We start from the raw sequence: 19,865 nt of genomic DNA, 5'->3' as shown, positions 1-19,865 counted from the left end.
GCAATGTACCGCTAGGGCCCCTACCCCTAGAACCACAAACCTTCTCTTCCCCTCATAGACTGCACTTCCTCTCCCCGGCACGTCACCCCCCTTCCCTCGGACCCACATACAGACAACTCCAAGAGGGGAGAAAAGTCCGGACAATATTTATTGAAACCCGGAGGTATCATACAAAAGGCACTGGCCCCCTGCATGGCTTTCACATGGGGGTTCCCCTCCCCACGGCATCATCCCCCACCCTCAGCCCCGGGGGCAGGGAGTCCCTGCGAGATGGGGGTAGCACTCTCTCGGCTTTGTCCATAGCGCTGGGGATGAAGTGGGGTACAGCTGGACCTGCCGACAGAAGCACTGTGCCACTTCGAGGGGCCCTTTTGTCACCACACCCCCATAAAACCTCAAGCTTCTGGAGTCATGGGAAACCCAGCAGGGCTGGCAGCACAAGAGTTTCAGCCCCGGAGCGATCACCCATCCAAGCACCCTAAGCAGCAGAGCCCTGCAGACACACAGTATCTGCATCCACAGATGTGCAGGCGCGTGTCCACAGCTCATTTCTGCAGCTACAAATTCTGTATCTGGAATCCTGCAAATGTGCGGCCAGCCAGCCGCCTGGCCTGGAGGGCCACGGATCATTTCTGCAAAGGCTGACACCAACTTTGCATCCACACAGGGCCTCAGCGAGGAAGGTTCTGAACTAACCAGGCCCACAAAGGATCTCAGCCTGGGTACCTTCTGCCCCCAGCACTTAATGCAAGCCACAGGCAAGGCTAGGCCCCAACAGTTAGAAAAATGGCCCGAGATGGTGTTTTCAGACTTCAGAGCAGGGCACAAATAAGTCTTTTGTTTTCCCTTCCCGACTAGGAGAGAGCCAAGGGGGTGTGAGATCATTCACCCGACCGACTCCTGGGGAAGCTCGCCGACTCATCTCTCCCCAGCCGACGCCAGCCTCATCCCAGACAGTCCTCACTTGCTGCTCTGCATTAGCTGGATTGTGATCCCTGCTGCAGACCCACAAAATGTCACGATTTTCATCGCCTCTGGGCCAGGCCTGGAAGTGGAGGGTTGGGATTTCTGTGGCAGGGTTGTAGCTCCAGGAGGGCCCAGGCTGGATGTATTTATTACCTCACAGTAGCCAATTTCCCCCACGGGCCAAAACAAAGACACGTTCCTGGAGAAATCAAAACATGGTGGAGCAGGGGGTGGGTTGAAACAGGGAGAATCCTCTGGTTTGAGGGCTTTGCAGAGGGGGGATGCCTGAAAAAGTTCATTTTTTTTGCTCAACCGCTTCCTTCCAAAAACACACGACCGGTGCCACACTGGTGCGGTTAAGCCAGGAGGAGGAGAAAGGGGAATATGGGAGAGATGCAACTTTCTCACCAGGGCTAGAAACCAGGCATCCTGGCTCCCAGCGCACCCACACCCCCTGGCTCTACTCACTAGACCCCTCTCCCCTCCCAGAGCTGGGGACAGACCCCAGGGGTCCTGATTCTGTATCGGGTCCCTTTCCGCCAATATAGCTGCATCCTATACCAGGCTGGGAGCATCCCCGGACAAAAGGGGTGCTGCCTCCCATTGACCAATCCATAAAGGATGGTGGCCCTGGCTGGGGACAGGCTGCGTCCGGAGAAGGACTCTTGTCCAGAGGGGTTGCAAAGCCAGAGATGGGGGGAAGGAGAGGAAGTTCACCGTGGCCAAGATACAGCCCCTGAGGTTGAATTCAGGGTTGAATTAGCAGGTAAGGATAGGAGACGGGGATTGTGAGGCCAGGGGCTGGACCAGAAGGGGGAGTTTAAGGCACTGGCTGGAGAGGCATTGAGCACTTAAGGCCACTGCGGTGGGGGAACCGTGCCAAAGGGAGCAGGGCGTTGGGATTTTTCTAGAGGGGAGATGGAGTCAGCAGGGCAGGCTCTAGAGCTCTCTGGAGGAAGATTCAGAGGCCTCAGGCTATTTCTAGAGCAGAGATGGCGCCAGCGGGGTGGGAGCCAGAGAACTTTGGAGGAAAACATGCAAGCACAGGCGGTTTTCTAGAAAAATACTAGGATCTAGGGCAAGAATTAGAGCTCTCTGGAGGACATGGGCACATCAGGATCTTTCTAGAAGAAGGATGCATGCATCACGGAAAGAACTAGACATCTTTAGTGGTGGAAGTGGGCCTATGGGGCTAATGCTAGAGGGGAGACAGAGACACTAGGTTGGGAACTGGAGGTTCCTGGAGGAAAAGACAGACATGAGGGGTTTTCTAGAGGGGAGAGGGAGCTACCAGGATGGGACCTAAAGAACTCTGGAGGAAAACACTGAAACACATGAATTTTTCATGAAGGGAGATGGAGGCTTCAGGGCAAAGTCTAGAGCTGGCCAGAGGATATAGATACCCCAGGATTTTCCTAGAAGAAAGATCTGTGAAGGTGGAAGGATATTTCCAGAGGGGAGACGGAGGTGCCGGGGTGGGATCTAGCGGTCTCTGGAGCAGCTGGGGTGAGATTGAGATCCATCTGAGAGATGAAGCAAAGGCCTCGGAGTTTCTCTAAAGGGGAGACACAGCTTTTATGGCTTTGAGGGGGTTTCTCTACCCCCCAGTTTCCTCCCACCCAGCAATCAGCGGGGTGCTCCTCTGAGAGCTCCACCTTTAACCCCTTGCTCTCCAAAGGGGCTGGGGGGAGCAGGATTAGTGAGTGAGGGGACAAGGCGGGGGAGCCGGCCGGTCGCTGCTGGTGAGGTAGTTTGAAAAGAGAAACGAGACCCAGGTCAGATAAATTCTCCCCCGCCCCACTGCTGCTCAGGTTAATGGGGAGCCATTCAGCTGGGGCAGTTCTGCAGTGTGGCCAGGCCCCATCTCAGGCGATAAAAAGCCTGTCGGTGTGCAGCTTCCTCTCCTCCTCCACCAGGAAGTCAGGTGGCCCAGGAAGAACCCAGGGGTCCTGAGGCTCCCTGGGACGCTTACCCCACCTCTTCTATCACCGTCACAGTAACAGCATCTCCCCTGACCCCGGGGAGCTCAGTCGCTGAGGGTTAATCCTCAGCAGGACAGAAAAACACCTCCATCGCCCTGGCATCGCCAGTGGGGAAACTGAGGCACAGGATATGGACAGTCCACAGCACCGGTGACTGGGGATGGGACCCAGAAGTCCTGGCTCCCGGGCTTTCCCTGCCACATCTCGTCACTGGACCCCATGTCCCTCCTGGAGCCAGGGCCAGGACTCAGGACTGCATCCTAGGGGCCACGATCCCAGGATCACTCTTTGATCAAGCTGCCGCCTCCGAATTAAATAAAAAGAATAAGTTAGATTGTCCCCCAGGGGTGCCACAGGCCCCCTGGGTCCCACTCTGGCACAACTGGCATCACCGTCCCTCTCTGACTGATGCCAGAGAAGGAGTACAAGCTGCGGGGGGGGAAGTGGGGGGGTGTTCCCGTCTCCATGGGAACCAATGAGGTTGGAAGCACTGCTCAGAGGGAACTGTTGCTATGGTAACAGGACAGCGAGCTCCCCACCCACCCACCCCAGCAGTGACCAAACCGTTGCCATGGCAGCAAAGGCCTGGTGCTCTTCCCCTGGCAGTAACAGGGACCCAAGGAGAAGCCAGTTGTGTTGTAGCCATAGGAGTCAATAGTTGTGGTGAACCTGCTGTTGTCATGGCAACAGTGGTCCAATCAGGACCTGGCCTATGGAAATGGGAGGCTGCCATGACTACAGGGATACAAGAGGAGGGCTTCTGCATTATTCCCATGGAAACCCGTCACTGCCAGGGGTTGTAGCATTGTCACGGTAACAGATGGGCAATGGAAGGACCATCACACTGTTCCCATGGAGACCAGTGATGGTCAGAAGCTGTAGCATGGCTGTGGTGACAGTTGCTCAATGGAAGAGCCTTCCCATTGTTGCTATGGAAACCAGTCGCTGCCAGAACTTGTAGCACTGCCACGGTGACCGTCAGCCAAGGAAAGGGCCTTTGCACTGTGCCCATGTATACCAGGCACTGCCAGGAGCTGTAGCGTTGCTGTGGTAACAGTCGGCCAACAGGTGGACCCTGGTGCTGGTCTCAGCATTGCCATGGCTGCAGCGGAGAGAGGACCAATGGGAGGCAGTGCTGCCTTCGTCCCGGCAACGGCTGGGCCCTCCGATTCAGTCCAGTGGGTCCATGTGTCTGTGCCGGGGGGCGGAGGGAGGGGTCAGTGCCCCCCGCTGCTGCTCCGCCCGGTCGTCACCCAGTCGGCCACGATAAAGCCAAGACTCACCACCATGAAGATGAAGCCTAAGGCAGCAAAACAGGCGGCCTGGGAGATGGGGAGAGAAGGTGAGACCCCCTCAAAAGTACAGCGCGTGACCCCCTGCCAAGCTTCCCCCCCCCCAACAGCTGCCCCACTGAGTCTCCTGCAGCATAACACCCTCCACCAAGCCCTCTCCCCACAGCCCAGGGCCCCCTCCCAAGACCCGCTCAGAGCATGGCACCCCCCGCAGTTGGTACCTGGATTTTTTGCCTGGATCTCAGTGGCTCTTTTTCACTGGGAACAATGCGGATGTAGAAAATGCTGGGGAGGATAAAGATGAGACTGGGAGCAGAGGTGGCTCCTGGGAAAAGACAGGAGAGATATCTGAGATGCAGCTGACTCTGGTGTGGGACAGGGAAGCTGAGGAATGGCCACGCATAACGCTGCATGGGGACGGCTGGCTTGGTGCTGAGATGCAGCCATCTCGGAGGCAGGACAGCCAGGAAACAGCCACACAACACCGCACAGGGATGGCTTGCCTCAGAGGGCCAACCCCCCGCCCATGTGAAGCCTGGGACTTACCAATGACTCCAAAGATATCCCGGATGTTGGGCACAAAGATGACCAGGAGGTTGACAATGACCAGGAGCGAGATAGCGATGCCCACGTGACGCCCCCAGCTAAAATCCTTCCCATGGAAGAGTAGCTGTTGGATGGCTCTGCGGATCTGGGAGGAAACAAGGAAAGAGTTGAGCAAAACGGGTACAGCTCCCTCAGTGCTGAGATGCAGCCACCTCTGGGTCAGCGCAGCTAGGAAACAGCTGCGTGTAGCACTGCACGGGGATGGCTTCCCAGTGCGGACGTGCAGCGAGCTCTGGGGTGGCACAGCCAGGAAACAGCTGCACATAATGCTGCAGGGGGATGGCTTGCGCAGCGCAGGAATGCAGCCAGGAAACAGCCACACCTAACGTGGCACAGGGATGGGTCGCCCAGCACGGAGATGCAGCTGCCTCTGGGGCTAGGAGACATACCGGGAAGAGCACTACAGGCACTGTCAGCGTGACAGCCACCAGCACGGCCAGTCGGACGCAGAGGATGAGCCGGTCCAAGGGATCCACCTGGCTGTAGGTGTGCAGCATTTCCGATTCAACTCTCCCTGCGGGAGATGGAAGGGCAGAGGGGGCGGCCATTAGCTGGGAGCCCAGCCGTGCCCGGGGCCGGAGGCACAGCCACTGTGGTGAGCCAGAGGTAGTGGGGCTGGTGGAACTGAGCCCTGCACAGCGCCCAGCCCTGTACCTACCGTAGAAGGTGAGGTAGCCGAAGATGGCCGTCAGCAGGTACATGATCCACATGGCCAGGATGGAGACATTCGCCACGTTCTGCATGCGCCGCTTGGAGGCCCTGGCAGGGGACACAGGGTCAGACGCTGCTGGGCCCAGCGCGCTGGCTGGGGAGAACCCAGGGGCCAGGCTCCCAGCCTCTAAGCCAGGAGGCTGCACTCCCCTCCCGGTGCCCCTGCCTGGCTGTGCCCTGTCCCCGCCCCTCACCTTTGCAGCTCCGTGTAGATGGGCAGCACCTCCGGGTGACAGACGAATGCAAAGGCCAGGATGGGAATGGTGTACGCTGTCTGCGGAGGGAGGGGGAGGGCTGACAGCCAGAGCCAGGGAGAACCCAGGCGTCCGGGGTCCCTGCCCCACTCCCTTTCTAACCACTAGAATTCACTCCCCTCCCAGAGAACCCAGGCGTCCGGGCTCCCAACCCTAACCCCCTAACCACTGGACTCCAAACCCCGACCCAAGCCAGGGAGAACCCAGGCACTCAGGCTTCCAGCCCCTCCTCTATCCACTAGAATTCACTCCCCTCCCAGAGAACCCAGGCGTCCGGGCTCCCAGCCCTAACCCCCTAACCACTGGACTCCAAACCCCGACCCAAGCCAGGGAGAACCCAGGCACTCAGGCTTCCAGCCCCTCCTCTATCCACTAGAATTCACTCCCCTCCCAGAGAACCCAGGCTTCCAGGCTCCCAGCTGCCCCCGACCTCCCCTGTCCTCAGCACTAGCCCCCGCCTCCCCAAGCCAGGCCTCCGCCTCACCTGGGAGTTGAGGGTGAAGATCTGGGCCTTGCACTCCTCCCCGGCGGAGCTGGTGGCGCTGACGTTGTGCCCGTTGTAGCAGGTGGGGGGGGTTGTAGCCTCGGTCCCATTCAGGGGGCAGGGGATCTGGAACTTCTTGTAGATCACCTGGGGGGAATCACAGGGGGACAGTGCAACACCCAGCCCCTCCAGGGAGCACAGGGCATCACCCCACCTTCCCGCTCAGCCCTGGGAGCCAGGACTCCTGGGTCCCAACCCCAGCTTTGGGAAGGGAGCGGGGGGAGCCAGGACTCCCAGGAGATCACTCTGGCCCTGGGAGGAGAGTGGGGTGTGGAGGCTTGGTGGGGGCATGCGAGGGCGCAGGACTCTCTGGCAGGCAGGCAAGGCAGGGGCAGCGCCGGACTCACCGAGATGAGGAAGAAGACCATGCACGTCAGCGAGAGCCCGCTGGTGTACCCCAGATAGCCTGTGGGGAGTGGGGTGAGACACTCAGGGCTGACCATGGCCAGCAGGGGGCGCCAGCTGCTCACACCACCCCCCTTCCAGCATGCGCCCCTCCTGCCCGCACTCACCTAGATGCTTCATGAGGGCCAGGGGCAGGACGACGCAGATGCTGACAATGACAATGAGCACGTTGCCATTCATGTACCAGCTCCTGCGAGACACACGGCGGTGGGGGGGAGGGTTAGCATCTCATAGTGCCCCCTGCTGGGAAAGGTAGGGCAGGGAGGACCCCACGGCACCCGGATGGGAAAGGTGGGGGGGACCCCATGATGCCCCCTGCTGGGAAAAATGTGGGGGGGGTCTCGGCGCCCCCTGCTGGGAGAGGCAGGAGCCAGGAGGGAATCGCTCCACCCAGTTCCTGCTCTGGGCTTGCGGGAGTGGGACATGTGGGGAAAAATGGGGGCAGTCCCAAGGAAAGGAAGGAAATGGGGTGGGGGGGGCGTCCAGGTCATGTGACAGATGGGGGGGCAAAGCACATGGGGGAATCAGAGTCTTCTAGGGGACCCACCGTGACCCCAGTAAAATCCATGGCTCAGGGCAACCCCGGGGCTGGGAGGCAGGACTACTGGGTTGTCTGGGAAGCAGCGGGGGCTAGTGGTTACAGCAGGGGGGTTCTTGGAGCCAGGATTCCTGGGCTCTCCCCCAGCTCTGGGAGGGCAGCAGGGGCCGGTAGGACTGTGGAGGGTGCAGGGAATGCAGGCACTGCACCAGCACATCCCTGGGCAGAGAAGACAGGTGAATGGGTGCCCCAGGTGTCCCCATTTATAGACAGGAAAGGGGCTGGGGCCTTCCCCCTCCAGGGAGCACTGGCTCCCGCCCAGCTGGCAGTGGGGTGGAGGCAGGGCGATGGGATTGCCGCCTGCGCCATCTCACTCACTCCGTGTTCTCTGTCAAGCCCAGGAACGTCTGGATCACAAGAGGCAGCTCATATTTCACAATGTACAGGTAGCTGGACATGGCTGCAACAGAACCACTGGTGTCAGGACTTCTGGGTTCTCACCTGGTGCTGGGAGGGCAGTGGGGGCTGGTGGTTAGAGTAGGGGGCTGGGAGCCAGGACACTTGGGTTCTCCCCCAGCTCTGGGAGGGCAGTGGGGGCTGGTGGTTAGAGCAGGGGGCTGGGAGCCAGGGCTCCTGAGTTCTCTCCTGGCACTGGGAGGGCAGTGCAGGCTGGTGGTTAGACTGGGAATGCTGGAAGCCAGGACTCCTGCGTTTTCCCCCAGCTCTGGGAGGGCAGTGGGGTGTCTTGTTCTCTTACCTCCCGTGTTGTGCAAACAGATGATGAAAGCAGCCACCATCTTACCGCCCGGACCAAAAGCCCGGAGCCCCAGCTGCTCGTAGGCTCGGATCCCTGCACAGGACCAGAGAGCAGGGAGTTAGAGGGAGCAGCCCCACCGGCTGGGCAAGGCTGGGGCTGGAGGAACCCAGAGCGTCCCCTCCCCTCACCTACGATGCCGGCACACTTCAGCAGCAGGTGGATGGAGTAGGCAGAGAGAAGCGCAATGCAGATCAATAGCACGCTGCAAACAGAAAGGAGGGCAGCTGTCAGTCCCCGCCCAGAGACAGGAGAGAGCAGGTGTCCTGGCTCCCAGCTCCATCAGCTAGAGCTCCTGCCCCTTGGAGCGCCTGGTGGAGGAGTACGTCTCACTGGCCCCAGCGCTGCGATCTCCCCAGGCAGTGCCCTGTGGGGCTGGCGTGTGACACCAGGGCTGCGCTCTCCCCTGGGAAGTGCCCTGTGGGGCTGGCGTGTGACCCCAGCGCTGTGATCTCCCCCGGGCAGTGCCCTGTGGGGCTGGCATGTGACCCCAGGGCTGCGATCTCCCCCGGGCAGTGCCCTGTGGGGCTGGCGTGTGACCCCAGCGCTGCGCTCTCCCCCGGGCAGTGCCCTGTGGGGCTGGCGTGTGACCCCAGCGCTGCGCTCTCCCCCGGGCAGTGCCCTGTGGGGCTGGCGTGTGACCCCAGGGCTGCGATCTCCCCGGGCAGTGCCCTGTGGGGCTGGCGTGTGACCCCAGGGCTGTGATCTCCCCCGGGCAGTGCCCCGTGGGGCTGGCGTGTGACCCCAGCGCTGCGCTCTCCCCTGGGCAGTGCCCTGTGGGGCTGGCGTGTGACCCCAGGGCTGCGATCTCCCCCGGGAAGTGCCCTGTGGGGCTGGCGTGTGACCCCAGCGCTGCGATCTCCCCCGGGCAGTGCCCTGTGGGGCTGGCGTGTGACCCCAGTGCTGCGCTCTCCCCCGGGCAGTGCCCTGTGGGGCTGGCGTGTGACCCCAGGGCTGCGATCTCCCCCGGGAAGTGCCCTGTGGGGCTGGCGTCTGACCCCAGCGCTGCGATCTCCCCCGGGCAGTGCCCTGCGAGGGCGGCACTCACATGAAAAGCACAATGCCAGTGTTGCTCATGGCGTAGGCGAGGCCCAGGATGCCGCTGCCCATGATGGCGTTGCTGAGGTTAAAGACCGACATCCCGAAGGACGTCTTCCCCTCAAACTGCGGGCAAGAGACAGGGTGGGCTGAGAGCCTGGGGGACAGGGTCGGAGGCCCCCCATCAAGTGGCAAAGGTTGGAGGTCAAAGGGCAGGGTCCAAAGATCAGAGGGCAAAGAACAAAGCAGATCACACAGAGGGCAAATGTCAATGAGCCTGGTACAGCAATGGGAGGGGAAAGGTCGCAGCCCAGAGGGCAAAGGTCAGAGGTGAAGGACGACATTGGCTAGGGTCCAAGAAACTTCAAAGGCAACAAGGGGACCGGCCAGTCCACAGGGCGGGGGTTAGAGGGGACAGCGTGGCGGGGCAACAAAAGGTCAAAGGGCAGGGGTCAAAGGCCACACTGGGTGATGACTCAGAGAAAGGTCAAAGGGCAGGAGCCAGAGGGGACAGTAGCCAAAGGGCAGGGGTCAAAGAGGTGAGGGTCAAAGGATCTGACTGATGGGGGGGCAGGATCGGCTCTCCGCTGGGGCCCGGATGCCTGGGTCCAACTTACGTCGGTGAACTGGCTCGGCTTCTTGCTGGTGTTGGGAGACAGGAAGCCCACCTGCTCGGCCGGTGTCACCTCCGCCGCGGGGTCCCTGCAAAGGGACGGGCGCGGGGTCAGAGGGCTGCGAGCTCGGACGCCTGGGTCCCTTCCCCAGCGCCGCCTCCCGCTCCCAGGTGGGGTGGTCGCTCGCCGAACCCCCCTCCCTTGTCCCCAGTAGCCTGTTGCTCGCCCCGCTACTCATCCTGCTACCCCCCCACCCCAAAGCCCCCTTCCCCCACCCGATACTCACCCATCCTCCTGGCCGCTGGACTTTTCGCACTCCAGGAGAGTCCCATTTAACCCTTCTGGCTTCTGTATCCTCTGCAGCTCCATGACACGCTGAGGGGTGATGCGGGGGTCAGACAGCACGGCTAGGGCACGGCTCTTGGGTCACCTTCCTCTAGAAACCTAAAGAAAAGGGCCAGCCGCGCCCAAGCCAAGGAGAAGCTCAGTGACTGGGAGCCTGGCTCCGGGGGTCTCTCCCTGGCACGGGAAGAGGCACTCAGCTACAGCAGGACGAGGCACAGTCTCCTAGGAGAGCCAGAGGCCTGCACGTGAAATTTGCCACTAACAGATGGCGCAGGAAGGAATCTGAACCCACAAATGCAAAGGCCCTGACGGATCCACCCCGGGGCAGTGTCTTCCCACCACCCCAGTCACGAATTCACAGATTGCAAGGCCAGACAGGCTCCCATATCACACCAGCCCCTCCACCTTGAGCCCAAACTGGCCCATGGGCACCACATCTGCCGCCAGACGGGATCATCCCTGAGGGCAACCAAGTCACGGACTTGGCGTCTGGGGTTTTTCCCACCAAAAACTGTCTTTTTGCTCAATCCCAGACTTCCAGCCCAACCATTACCAGGCATGTGGGGGCCTGTGTCCTTAAGCCTCCTCGGCTCTGAATTTTGCAACGTTCCATCATCAGCTCACTGAGCTGACTTCCTCCTTGGAAAGCTGCACTTCGCCACATGAACAAGTTTCCTAACTTCCCCCCTGCGCCCCCCTGCTTTCAAAATGCTACTTTGCCAAAGGCAGCCAAGTCCTCTCTGTTTAGAAATGCCAAAATTTCTACGCCAAGTGCTTCCGTTTCCACGCCCCAGTGGTTCCAAGTAATCCAGTCTTTCTGAAATGGCAACATCCCCTACGGCCCTCGTCGGATTTTGACTTTCCAGATTTCCTAATTCAAACCCAGGTTATATTTTCGGACTCTCCGTTAATCTAAGTAATCCAGCTTGATATATTATTGTAACAGCTCATTTTCCAATCAAGCAAAAATTCCAACTTCAAAATGTTTTGACCTAATCACATTCTCTATTTTTGACATTTAAAATGTCCTGGTTTATCTTTTCTTCTATTTCCAAAATGTCAAAATTTCTCACGAACCCATTTTCCTCATTTTGACTCCACCGATTTCTTAATTAAAATACTTAAAAAAGTAACACAAACATCAGATTCTCTAATTAATGGGGCCGCATTTTGTAATTTTGACATTCCAAATGCGCTTTTCACATTATAAAGTTTTAAAATATCAATTGTTTCTGCGTAACCATTTTTCTATTTTTAAATCTAACGAGTTCTAGTTAATTATGCACCTTCAGGTTGAAATTTGCTTAAATTTCCAATTCCCAAACAGCTTTTGTCGTTTTGAAAATTTCATTTTTTTGACCTTTCCCATTTTAAATGGCCAAATCGATCCCACCCTTTTCCCCCTGAATTTGCCAATCCGTGCGGTGCCCTCATCCTGACCACAAATCTCCAAGACAGCCCCTTTCTGGAAAATGTACTTGTCATTGTTGCAAATGACCCAGCTGTGAGATTGCCAGGTCTGAATCGTACGTCCTACTCTTGACCTTCCACATTTCCAAACCCAGCCTTTCTCGCAATGGTGATGATTAAACCCTGACTTCCGTCCGTTTCAAACACCCTCGCTAGCCCCATCTCTGAGCACTGAAACACCCCGTTTCCCACCCGTCGGGGCCGGAGAGCTTTTCAAATGTGTTTCGGTGCCTAATTCCCTTTGACTATGAAATCTGAGCATGGGGCGCCCAGTGACACAAGCAGCCTCTCCTCTCTCTGCGCTTAGCACACGTGGGCAGAAGTAGACGGGATTACAAACGGGGCTTTGTCCACTGGCACTCATGCATCCTGATCTCCGCTGGACGCACTTGGCCTCATCCGTCCCTCACATTAGCCACCTGGGGGCGTGGTTGCAGGACGGATCCCCGCCCCAGGAAAAGCAAAGCAGTAATTAACCCGTTACCCATGAGGAGGCCAAGCCTGCCACAGCAGAGGAAGCCGAGTGGCTCCTGCTGGAAACAAGCTGTGCTGAGAGAAGTCCCCCACTCATTTTTACATGGGGAAACCGAGGCAGGCCAAGTCCCCACATGGCGGCAGGAGAGTGGGGCCTGGTGGGGCAGGACAGGAGGGGCTCTGAGCCAGCAGGCTGCTGCCGTGTTAATTAATGGAAAGGCAGGGAACACATGGGAACAGCCACTGCCCGGGGCGGGTTCTGCGCTTGTCTGGGCTGGGTGGGGCAGGATGGCACCTGGCTCCCCCTAAGGGCAGCAGCTGGCGCAGCGCCTGCTCCTGCATTTCCCACAGCTGGGCAGAACTCTGCTGCCTGGGGACAGAGGACTGGGAGCCGGACGCCTGGGTTCTCCCGCCAGCTCAGGGAGGGGACTGAGGTCTAGGGGTTAGGACAGGCACAGAGGGGGACTGGGAGCCGGACGCCTGGGTTCTCCCGCCAGCTCGGGGAGGGGACTGAGGTCTAGTGGTTAGGACAGGCAGGGGGGAGGATTGGGAGCCGGACGCCTGGGTTCTCCCGCCAGCTCGGGGAGGGGACTGAGGTCTAGTGGTTAGGACAAGCACAGAGCGGGATTGGGAGCCGGACGCCTGGGTTCTCCCGCCAGCTCAGAGAGGGGCGTGAGGTCTAGTGATTAGGACAGGCAGGGGGGAGGATTGGGAGCCGGACGCCTGGGTTCTCCCGCCAGCTCGGGGAGGGGACTGAGGTCTAGGGGTTAGGACAGGCACAGAGGGGGATTGGGAGCCGGATGCCTGGGTTCTCCCGCCAGCTCGGGGAGGGGACTGAGGTCTAGTGGTTAGGACAGGCAGGGGGGAGGATTGGGAGCCGGACGCCTGGGTTCTCCCGCCAGCTCGGGGAGGGGACTGAGGTCTAGTGGTTAGGACAAGCACAGAGAGGGATTGGGAGCCGGACGCCTGGGTTCTACGTGCTGCTCAAGTCACTCGCAGTCTGAGGTGCCTCACCTGCATTCCCGCCCCAGCGGGTGGCAGCAGCTGCTCGGGCCCCACCCTCTGGCTCCCCACCCCGCTGGACTAAGGATCCGGAAGCCGCGGTGGGGAGACGATGAGGAGGGGCCCAGCCTCAAGGAGCTGCTGGCATTAGTGCGGCTCCAGGGCTTCCCTCTCCCAGAGCCAGGGTGAGGACCCAGGCGTCCGGGTCCCTTCTGGCAATCCTGACGCAGAGCTGGTCTCACCTCAAAGACGGTCGGGAAATTTTTTGCCCCATGTCCCAGCACTCCAGAGCCTACGCCTGGGCCCGGGCAGCAAGGGGTTAACCCAGCCCATGTGGGGGGCAGGAGGGGGAGCAGTGAACATGCCAGAGCAGAGGGTGAGGGGGTATTTCTGGGTTCTCTCCCCTGGGTCCCCCCAGCATCCAGCTGGTCACAATCCCCCACCCAACCCCCCCAGTTAAACACTAGACCCTTCTCCCCTCCCCCAGCTGAGGAGAACCCAGGAGTCCTAGCTCCCAGCCCACCTCCTCTAACCACTAGTCCCCCTCCCCTCCCAGAGCCAGGAGGAACTCAGGAGTCCGGGGCTGCTGGGTGGGGGATGAGAACACATAGCTGTAAGCTAGCTAGGGAGAGATGGGGGAGGGGAGGTTGTGGGGGGGCTGGAAGGTGGTGGGGGATTTAACCACTGATGCCCCAGAGAAGACCCACCCAAAACCAGGGGGCCCCCAAATTCCAAATTCCAGCCCTCAGCTCACCCCCCCCAACTAAGCCCCCCATGTGTGGGTGCTGTGCCCCCCTGAGACCCCAGCCCATGTCACTCCCGCTCCTCCAATGTGGAGGGAGGGGGATGGGGGTCACCTTGCTGTGGGGGTGTGATACAGCATCGCCCTCCCCCTCGTTTGCCCGCCTGTCAGCGCCCCCCGGGTCTCAGCCCTCCCCCACCAGGCGGCTGATGCAATAGCCTCGTGGGGTTACACCACTGGGGATGTCACCCGCAGGCTCCTACACCCCCGAGCTTCACACTCACCCGGGGCGTGAGGCAGGAAACAGGGGAGCCAGCTGGGCTGCCAGGAGCTCTGGGGCGCTGCCGAGCATGGGGGGTTCCGGAGCAGGGTGTCACGCCCACACAGGCTGCAAGCCCGCCAAGACACACACACACTCTCCAGCACGGCCAATCACACCTCCGCACACGCAGCGAACGGAGGCTGGGCCAGGGTGGGTGTGAGATCCCCACACAACCTGGGGATGGGCACCCAGCACAGCTCACACAGCTCACCAGCTCTGCACCATGACACCGGCTGCAACCCAACCCAGCACACACACACCTTGCTGGGCCCCCCCAACACCTGCTGCAACACAATACGCACACACACACCTCTTGCGGGCCCCCCCCAACACCTGCTGCAACACAATACACACACACACACACACACACCTTGCTGGCCCCACACAATGATACTCACTATAACGCAACACACATGCTCACACCTTACTGGCCCTGTACAACTCCTGCAGCAGATCAAAACAAACGCACATGCACACCACAAAGCGCCTTCTGGTCTACACAACCGCGTGCACACACACACAGAGGCCCTGCAGAAAAATATCCTTCAGCACAACATGCAGATCAACACACATCCACACACAGATATCACAGATGCTGCGCAACACCCCTGCAGTGCACACCCAGATACACAACCCACTGAACGCAGCAACAACCACTGCCACAAAACACACAGATCAACACACTCACACACACCCCGCCAGCCCTACACAGCTACATCCTCTGCACCTTGACATGCAGCTCAACAGATCCACACAACAACAGAACACACACAGCTTGCCCACCCTGGACACTAACACTCCCCTGATGCACAACTCACCCTCCTTTGGTCAACACATACAGCTCAGCTCTCTCGCACACACAGCCCCAATACAAATACAGGTCAATACACATACGCTGAAATACCCCCAGTGCAGACAGCCTTCTGGGTCTGCACAACACCCCCCGCTCCAGCACAACACTCAAACACACCTTCCCCAATCCACACAACACCCACAGCCAGCTGTGCTCAGTACAGCCGCACACCTGCCAAGACAACAGCCCCCAGCATGAGCCTCCTACCCCAGCACAGGCAGATCAACACACGCCTGCTTATCCCCGACACACACAACACACAGAGCCAGCTGTGCTCAGTACAGCCGCACACCTGCCAAGACAACAGCCCCCAGCATGAGCCTCCTACCCCAGCACAGGCAGATCAACACACGCCTGCTTATCCCCGACACACACAACACACAGAGCCAGCTGTGCTCAGTACAGCCGCACACCTGCCAAGACAACAGCCCCCAGCATGAGCCTCCTACCCCAGCACAGGCAGATCAACACATGCCTGCTTATCCCCGACACACACAACACACAGAGCCAGCTGTGCTCAGTACAGCCGCACACCTGCCAAGACAACAGCCCCCAACATGAGCCTCCTACCCCAGCACAGGCAGATCAACACACGCCTGCTTATCCCCGACACACACAACACACAGAGCCAGCTGTTCCAATACAATCCTACAGTTTAGTCCCATGGAACACACAATTCACACCCAGCCAACTCCACTGCCTCCCAACACACCATGGACACATAGATACACCCGCACAAAGCACAGGTCACCCCCTGCAACAGGGGACACCCACCCACACCCACCAATGGAACACACATACATGGGAGGAAGGGAGTTTGGGAGCCAGGACTCCTGGGTTCTCTCCCCAGCTCTGGGAGGAGAGTCATGTCTAGTGGTTAGGGTGGGGGGTGGAACTGGGAGTCAGGACGCCTGGGTTCACTCCTCAGTTCTGGGAAGGGGGTGGGGTGCCATGCTGGGATTGTTTTAACCCCCTGGACCCAGCCTCCGCAAGATGGGGGCACTGTGGGGCCCAGGCTGGGGCACCCATCCAGATGTGCCATCTACACAGCACACTGTGAGGTGTGAAGACAAGTGGCTGGGATTCCTGTCTCCATGGGTGCAGAGGGGGGACGAGGCTCAGGGCTGTGTGGTCCCTCTTTAATGAGTTTGCAGCTGACCCACAGAAGTTTTAATTATGCCTGGTGGCTAATTAGCATAATTATCCCACGGTTCATTAAAATAGCCTACAGGGGCATTAAAGTAATTATAGTTAGCAGCCACTGAGGGTGTACAAGTCAGTAACAGCTAATTAGCAAGCAGCAAGGAACCCAGGAGTCCTGGCTTCCAACCACTAGGCCCCACTGCCCTCCCAGAGCCAGGGGGGGAACCCAGGAGTCCTGGCTTCCAACCACTAGGCCCCACTGCCCTCCCAGAGCCAGGGGGGGAACCCAGGAGTCCTGGCTTCCAACCACTAGGCCCCACTGCCCTCCCAGAGCCAGGGGGGGAACCCAGGAGTCCTGGCTTCCAACCACTAGGCCCCACTGCCCTCCCAGAGCCAGGGGGAAAACCCAGGAGTCCTGCTCCCAGCCCCCCATGCCCTGCTCCAACCACCATCCCAGTCTGGGACAGAGCCCAGTGTGGACTGGTCAGAGCCAGGGCAGGGGTGGGGGGGACCTGGACCTTTCCAGCTAGCACCCAGGCCACGCTCCCCATGGTGCCCCCCTGCAGGGCACAATCGGGGACGGCACCAGGAGGGGATGGACCCGAGGGGGAGAGCAGGGTTAAATCCAGATCCTGTGCAAACCCTGTGGCTCCCCCACCTCGTGCCTCTGGGCTCTCCAGCAAAGCCTGGGAAGGCAGATAAGTTAATCACTGGACCCCAGCCCCTGCCCTGCCCTTCAGCCATGCCCCTGTGTCCGCCCCCCACCCCACCCCACTACAGTATCCCATTCACAATCCCCAGCCCAGCCTGGCCCAGCCTGCAGGGTAGATCTGCTCTCCAGAGCCAACCGCTCCTTTCAAAGCAGGCCTGGCATGGTCCTCAAGGCCAGGGAGCCGAGGAGAGACACCACCCTGGGTCTCGCCCCAGGACAATACCTGGGTACTGTACTGGGAGTCTGTGCAGAATTACTGCGACTCCTGCTGTGGCTGTGGCTGTGGCTGGCAGGCTACACCCAATCCAGCCCGGCTGTTGCCCTGAGATACACTCATCAGCATTTGTCCAGGTGGGATTGTTGTAGAGACGACAGTATCTGGCGGAAGAGCGTAGCAACACCGTTACCCACAACAGTGCTCCAACTGCTGTTTGCACAAGTACTGCAAACTGTCAGTGACACAGTCCAATGCAGAACAGTGCCCAGACAACGACAACCGAACACCATCGTTACCCTCTACAGAGCTACAGGCCCCATCACCAGCGACGACGACACCATTCTGGTCATGCTGCACACACTGCTGCCTACACCGTTCCTGCTCACGCTCTTGCCAGACACACTCCAAACCCCATTGTCATTCACCTTGTTGGTACTAACACCACAAACAGCAGGCTCATGTCACTCACATGCTGGAAACAGCATAACCCCCTGCCTAATGCTACTGATACTGCCACTAACAGTAGGGACGTACAAGAACTACGCTCGGTAACGTTACCACAACCGCCACTAACCCAGCCATCCCTTTGTTGTTGTGGCTGATAGCTACTCCAGTCACTACCCCCTTGCAACCACCATCGCCACTTACGGTTATCGCTCCAGTAGCTGCTGCTGCTACTCCAAAGACTTGCTAGCCAAAGCGTACCACTAACATGCCAAAGAGTTACTATGCAAATCAAGAGCATCGTTACTGCAGGAAGTTATTAATACTCCACCCAGCTACTACTTGAATCTTGACTCTTTGGAGTATTAGAGGTCTTTTGAATAGAGCTAGACTCCAGAGTTACTAGTCAAACTGGCATCACTAATTCTTACCCACCAACACCCCAAAGAGTTACTAGTGCACCAGTGGTTACTACAGCATCAATACCATTAATACACAAATGAGTTACTGCTCACACCAATAGTGCTAACGCTCCAGTCACTAGTCAAATCAACAGCATTACTGTCCGAAGAAGCTATTAATAATCCAAGGAGTTACTACTCAAATTGTGACCGCTACTATGAGTGAGCCAACTTGATGGAACTATACTCCAGAGTTACTAGTCCAATTGGTACCACCAATACTCCTTCACTAATACTTCAGCATTACTAATGCTTCAAATGGTTACTATGCAAATCATTTCCACAAATAAACCAACTAGTTACTACTCACCCCCACAACGCTAACACACCAAGGAGTTAGTAAGCGAACCAACACCGTTAATACTCCAAAGAGTCACTACTCAAACAGACACCGCTCATCTTCCGACTTACAGCCGACAGAGAACCGCTGCAGATGGTTAAACTGTACAACGGACGTCCCAGCTATTCGGGCGTATCTGCAGAAGGAACGACAAGCGAGCGAACAATCGAGACCCTGGTAGTCGCCATAAGGGCCGGCTCGACTAGGGGAGGCAGCCCCCACCGAGAACGGGGAGGTGGTATTGTAGATTGGTGCGGAGCTAGTCTGCGGAAACTAAGCTGCTCCACGCTGGGCAGGGAAAGGTGGAAGGAGCTAGCGAGGGAGGCGTGGGACACCCATGGGCGCCGAGCCCACGGTTGACGGTGATGAGGAGGAGGAGGAATATTCCAAGGAGCAACAAGCAATACCACCGAGAGGTGCAGCTAGTTCCTCCCCGAAGGGGCCCTGTTCGTACCCCCATGCCCCGAACACTACAACCAGCCCCAGGGCGGATCTTATTACCACCAGCTCCCAGCGCAGCCTTACTCCTCCAGCCCTAACCAACAGGCGGAACCTCAGCTGCTTTCCCCATTTCCCCGGCCTCTCACCGCCCAGCCCAGCCGCCAAACGCCCTGCTCAGACTAGGACAGGCGCTGGCAGAGGGTCACCTCTGGGCTGGACGCTGGGAGATGCAGCCAGGACTGCTGAGCTCCCTCTCGGACTCTCAAGAGGGGAGCAGGAGCTGCGGGGCGGCGGGGGGCTACAGTGGGGGAGGGGAGACCAGGATTTTAGCCTGGCTCGGGGAGGGGAGTGAGGGCTAGTGGGTGAGCGATGGGGCACTGGGGGGGGCACTGGGACTCTGGGTTCTCTCCCTGGCTCGGGGAGGGGAGTGAGGGCTAATGGAGCGGGGGGAGCCCGGACGCCTGGGTTCCCGCCGGCTCGGGGCGGGGCGGGGCGGGTCAGCCGAGAAGGTCGGGGCTCCCCGCGCAGGGCGGGCGGCGGCCCCGCGACTCACCGGCGGGTCCGGGTCCGGGTCCGGGTCCGGGTCCGGGCCGGGCGCGGCGGCGGGAGCGGGGCGCTGGCTGCGCCGGGAAGCCGAGGATCGGGTTACCATTGCATCAGATCACATGGACCACGCGGCCGGGGGGGCTCCAGGCGCAGGGAGGGGAGCGGGGTCGAAGGTCGGAGCCGGGACTCCTGGGGTCCCTCCCCGCGGGGCGGGGTGGGGGGGCTCGGAGCCGGACCCTGGGGTCCCTCACCAGCTCTGGGAGACGAGTGGGGTCCGGTGGCTGCGGGGGGCGGGGGGCTCTCGCGCCTTCTCCCCTGGGCCGTGCCTCAGTTTCCCCAGTCCGGCTGTAGATCTGCCTTTTCCTAAGCGCAAAACCCCCGACGCCCCCAGGCCGGCCAGGAGGCCCCAGGGCCGAGCTCCCGCACAGCACAGGCCCCCGGGGGGCAGGCGAATTCACGGGGCACCGGGGGTCGGCCAAGTGGCGGGGTGGGAGCATGTGACCCGAGTGACTCCCAGTATGCAGCTCTGGGGCCCAGTCTGCAGGGGCAGGGCTGTGGGGGGTGGGGCTGTGTGCAGCTGACAGGTGGC

General features: G+C 59.5%; 1 protein-coding gene across 3 annotated transcripts; it reads right to left on the bottom strand.

Moving 5' to 3' along the window:
* Positions 1-128: 128 nt before the first annotated feature.
* Positions 129-19,407, bottom strand: SLC38A5 (solute carrier family 38 member 5). Of its 3 annotated transcripts, XM_075017480.1 has the most exons (17): positions 19,284-19,407; positions 18,361-18,425; positions 10,051-10,208; positions 9,768-9,852; positions 9,161-9,276; positions 8,244-8,317; positions 8,056-8,148; positions 7,677-7,758; positions 6,868-6,950; positions 6,703-6,761; positions 6,296-6,442; positions 5,752-5,831; positions 5,505-5,605; positions 5,236-5,360; positions 4,787-4,931; positions 4,462-4,565; positions 129-4,270 (listed from the first exon to the last, which is right to left on the bottom strand). In XM_075017480.1, the coding sequence occupies exons 3-17, from the start codon at positions 10,131-10,133 to the stop codon at positions 4,166-4,168; spliced, it is 1,482 nt and encodes a 493-aa protein (XP_074873581.1). In that variant the 5' UTR covers positions 10,134-10,208; positions 18,361-18,425; positions 19,284-19,407; the 3' UTR covers positions 129-4,165. The 3 variants fall into 3 exon arrangements, with proteins under 3 accessions (XP_074873581.1, XP_074873582.1, XP_074873583.1); XM_075017481.1 differs by lacking the exon at positions 18,361-18,425 and having other exon boundaries at positions 19,284-19,392; XM_075017482.1 differs by lacking the exons at positions 18,361-18,425; positions 19,284-19,407 and adding an exon at positions 14,082-14,100.
* Positions 19,408-19,865: the final 458 nt, after the last annotated feature.

This window comes from Carettochelys insculpta, chromosome 22 (assembly GCF_033958435.1).
Source record: "Carettochelys insculpta isolate YL-2023 chromosome 22, ASM3395843v1, whole genome shotgun sequence".
Lineage (NCBI taxonomy): Eukaryota > Metazoa > Chordata > Testudines > Carettochelyidae > Carettochelys > Carettochelys insculpta.
This window is presented reverse-complemented; position numbering and strand designations above follow the sequence as displayed.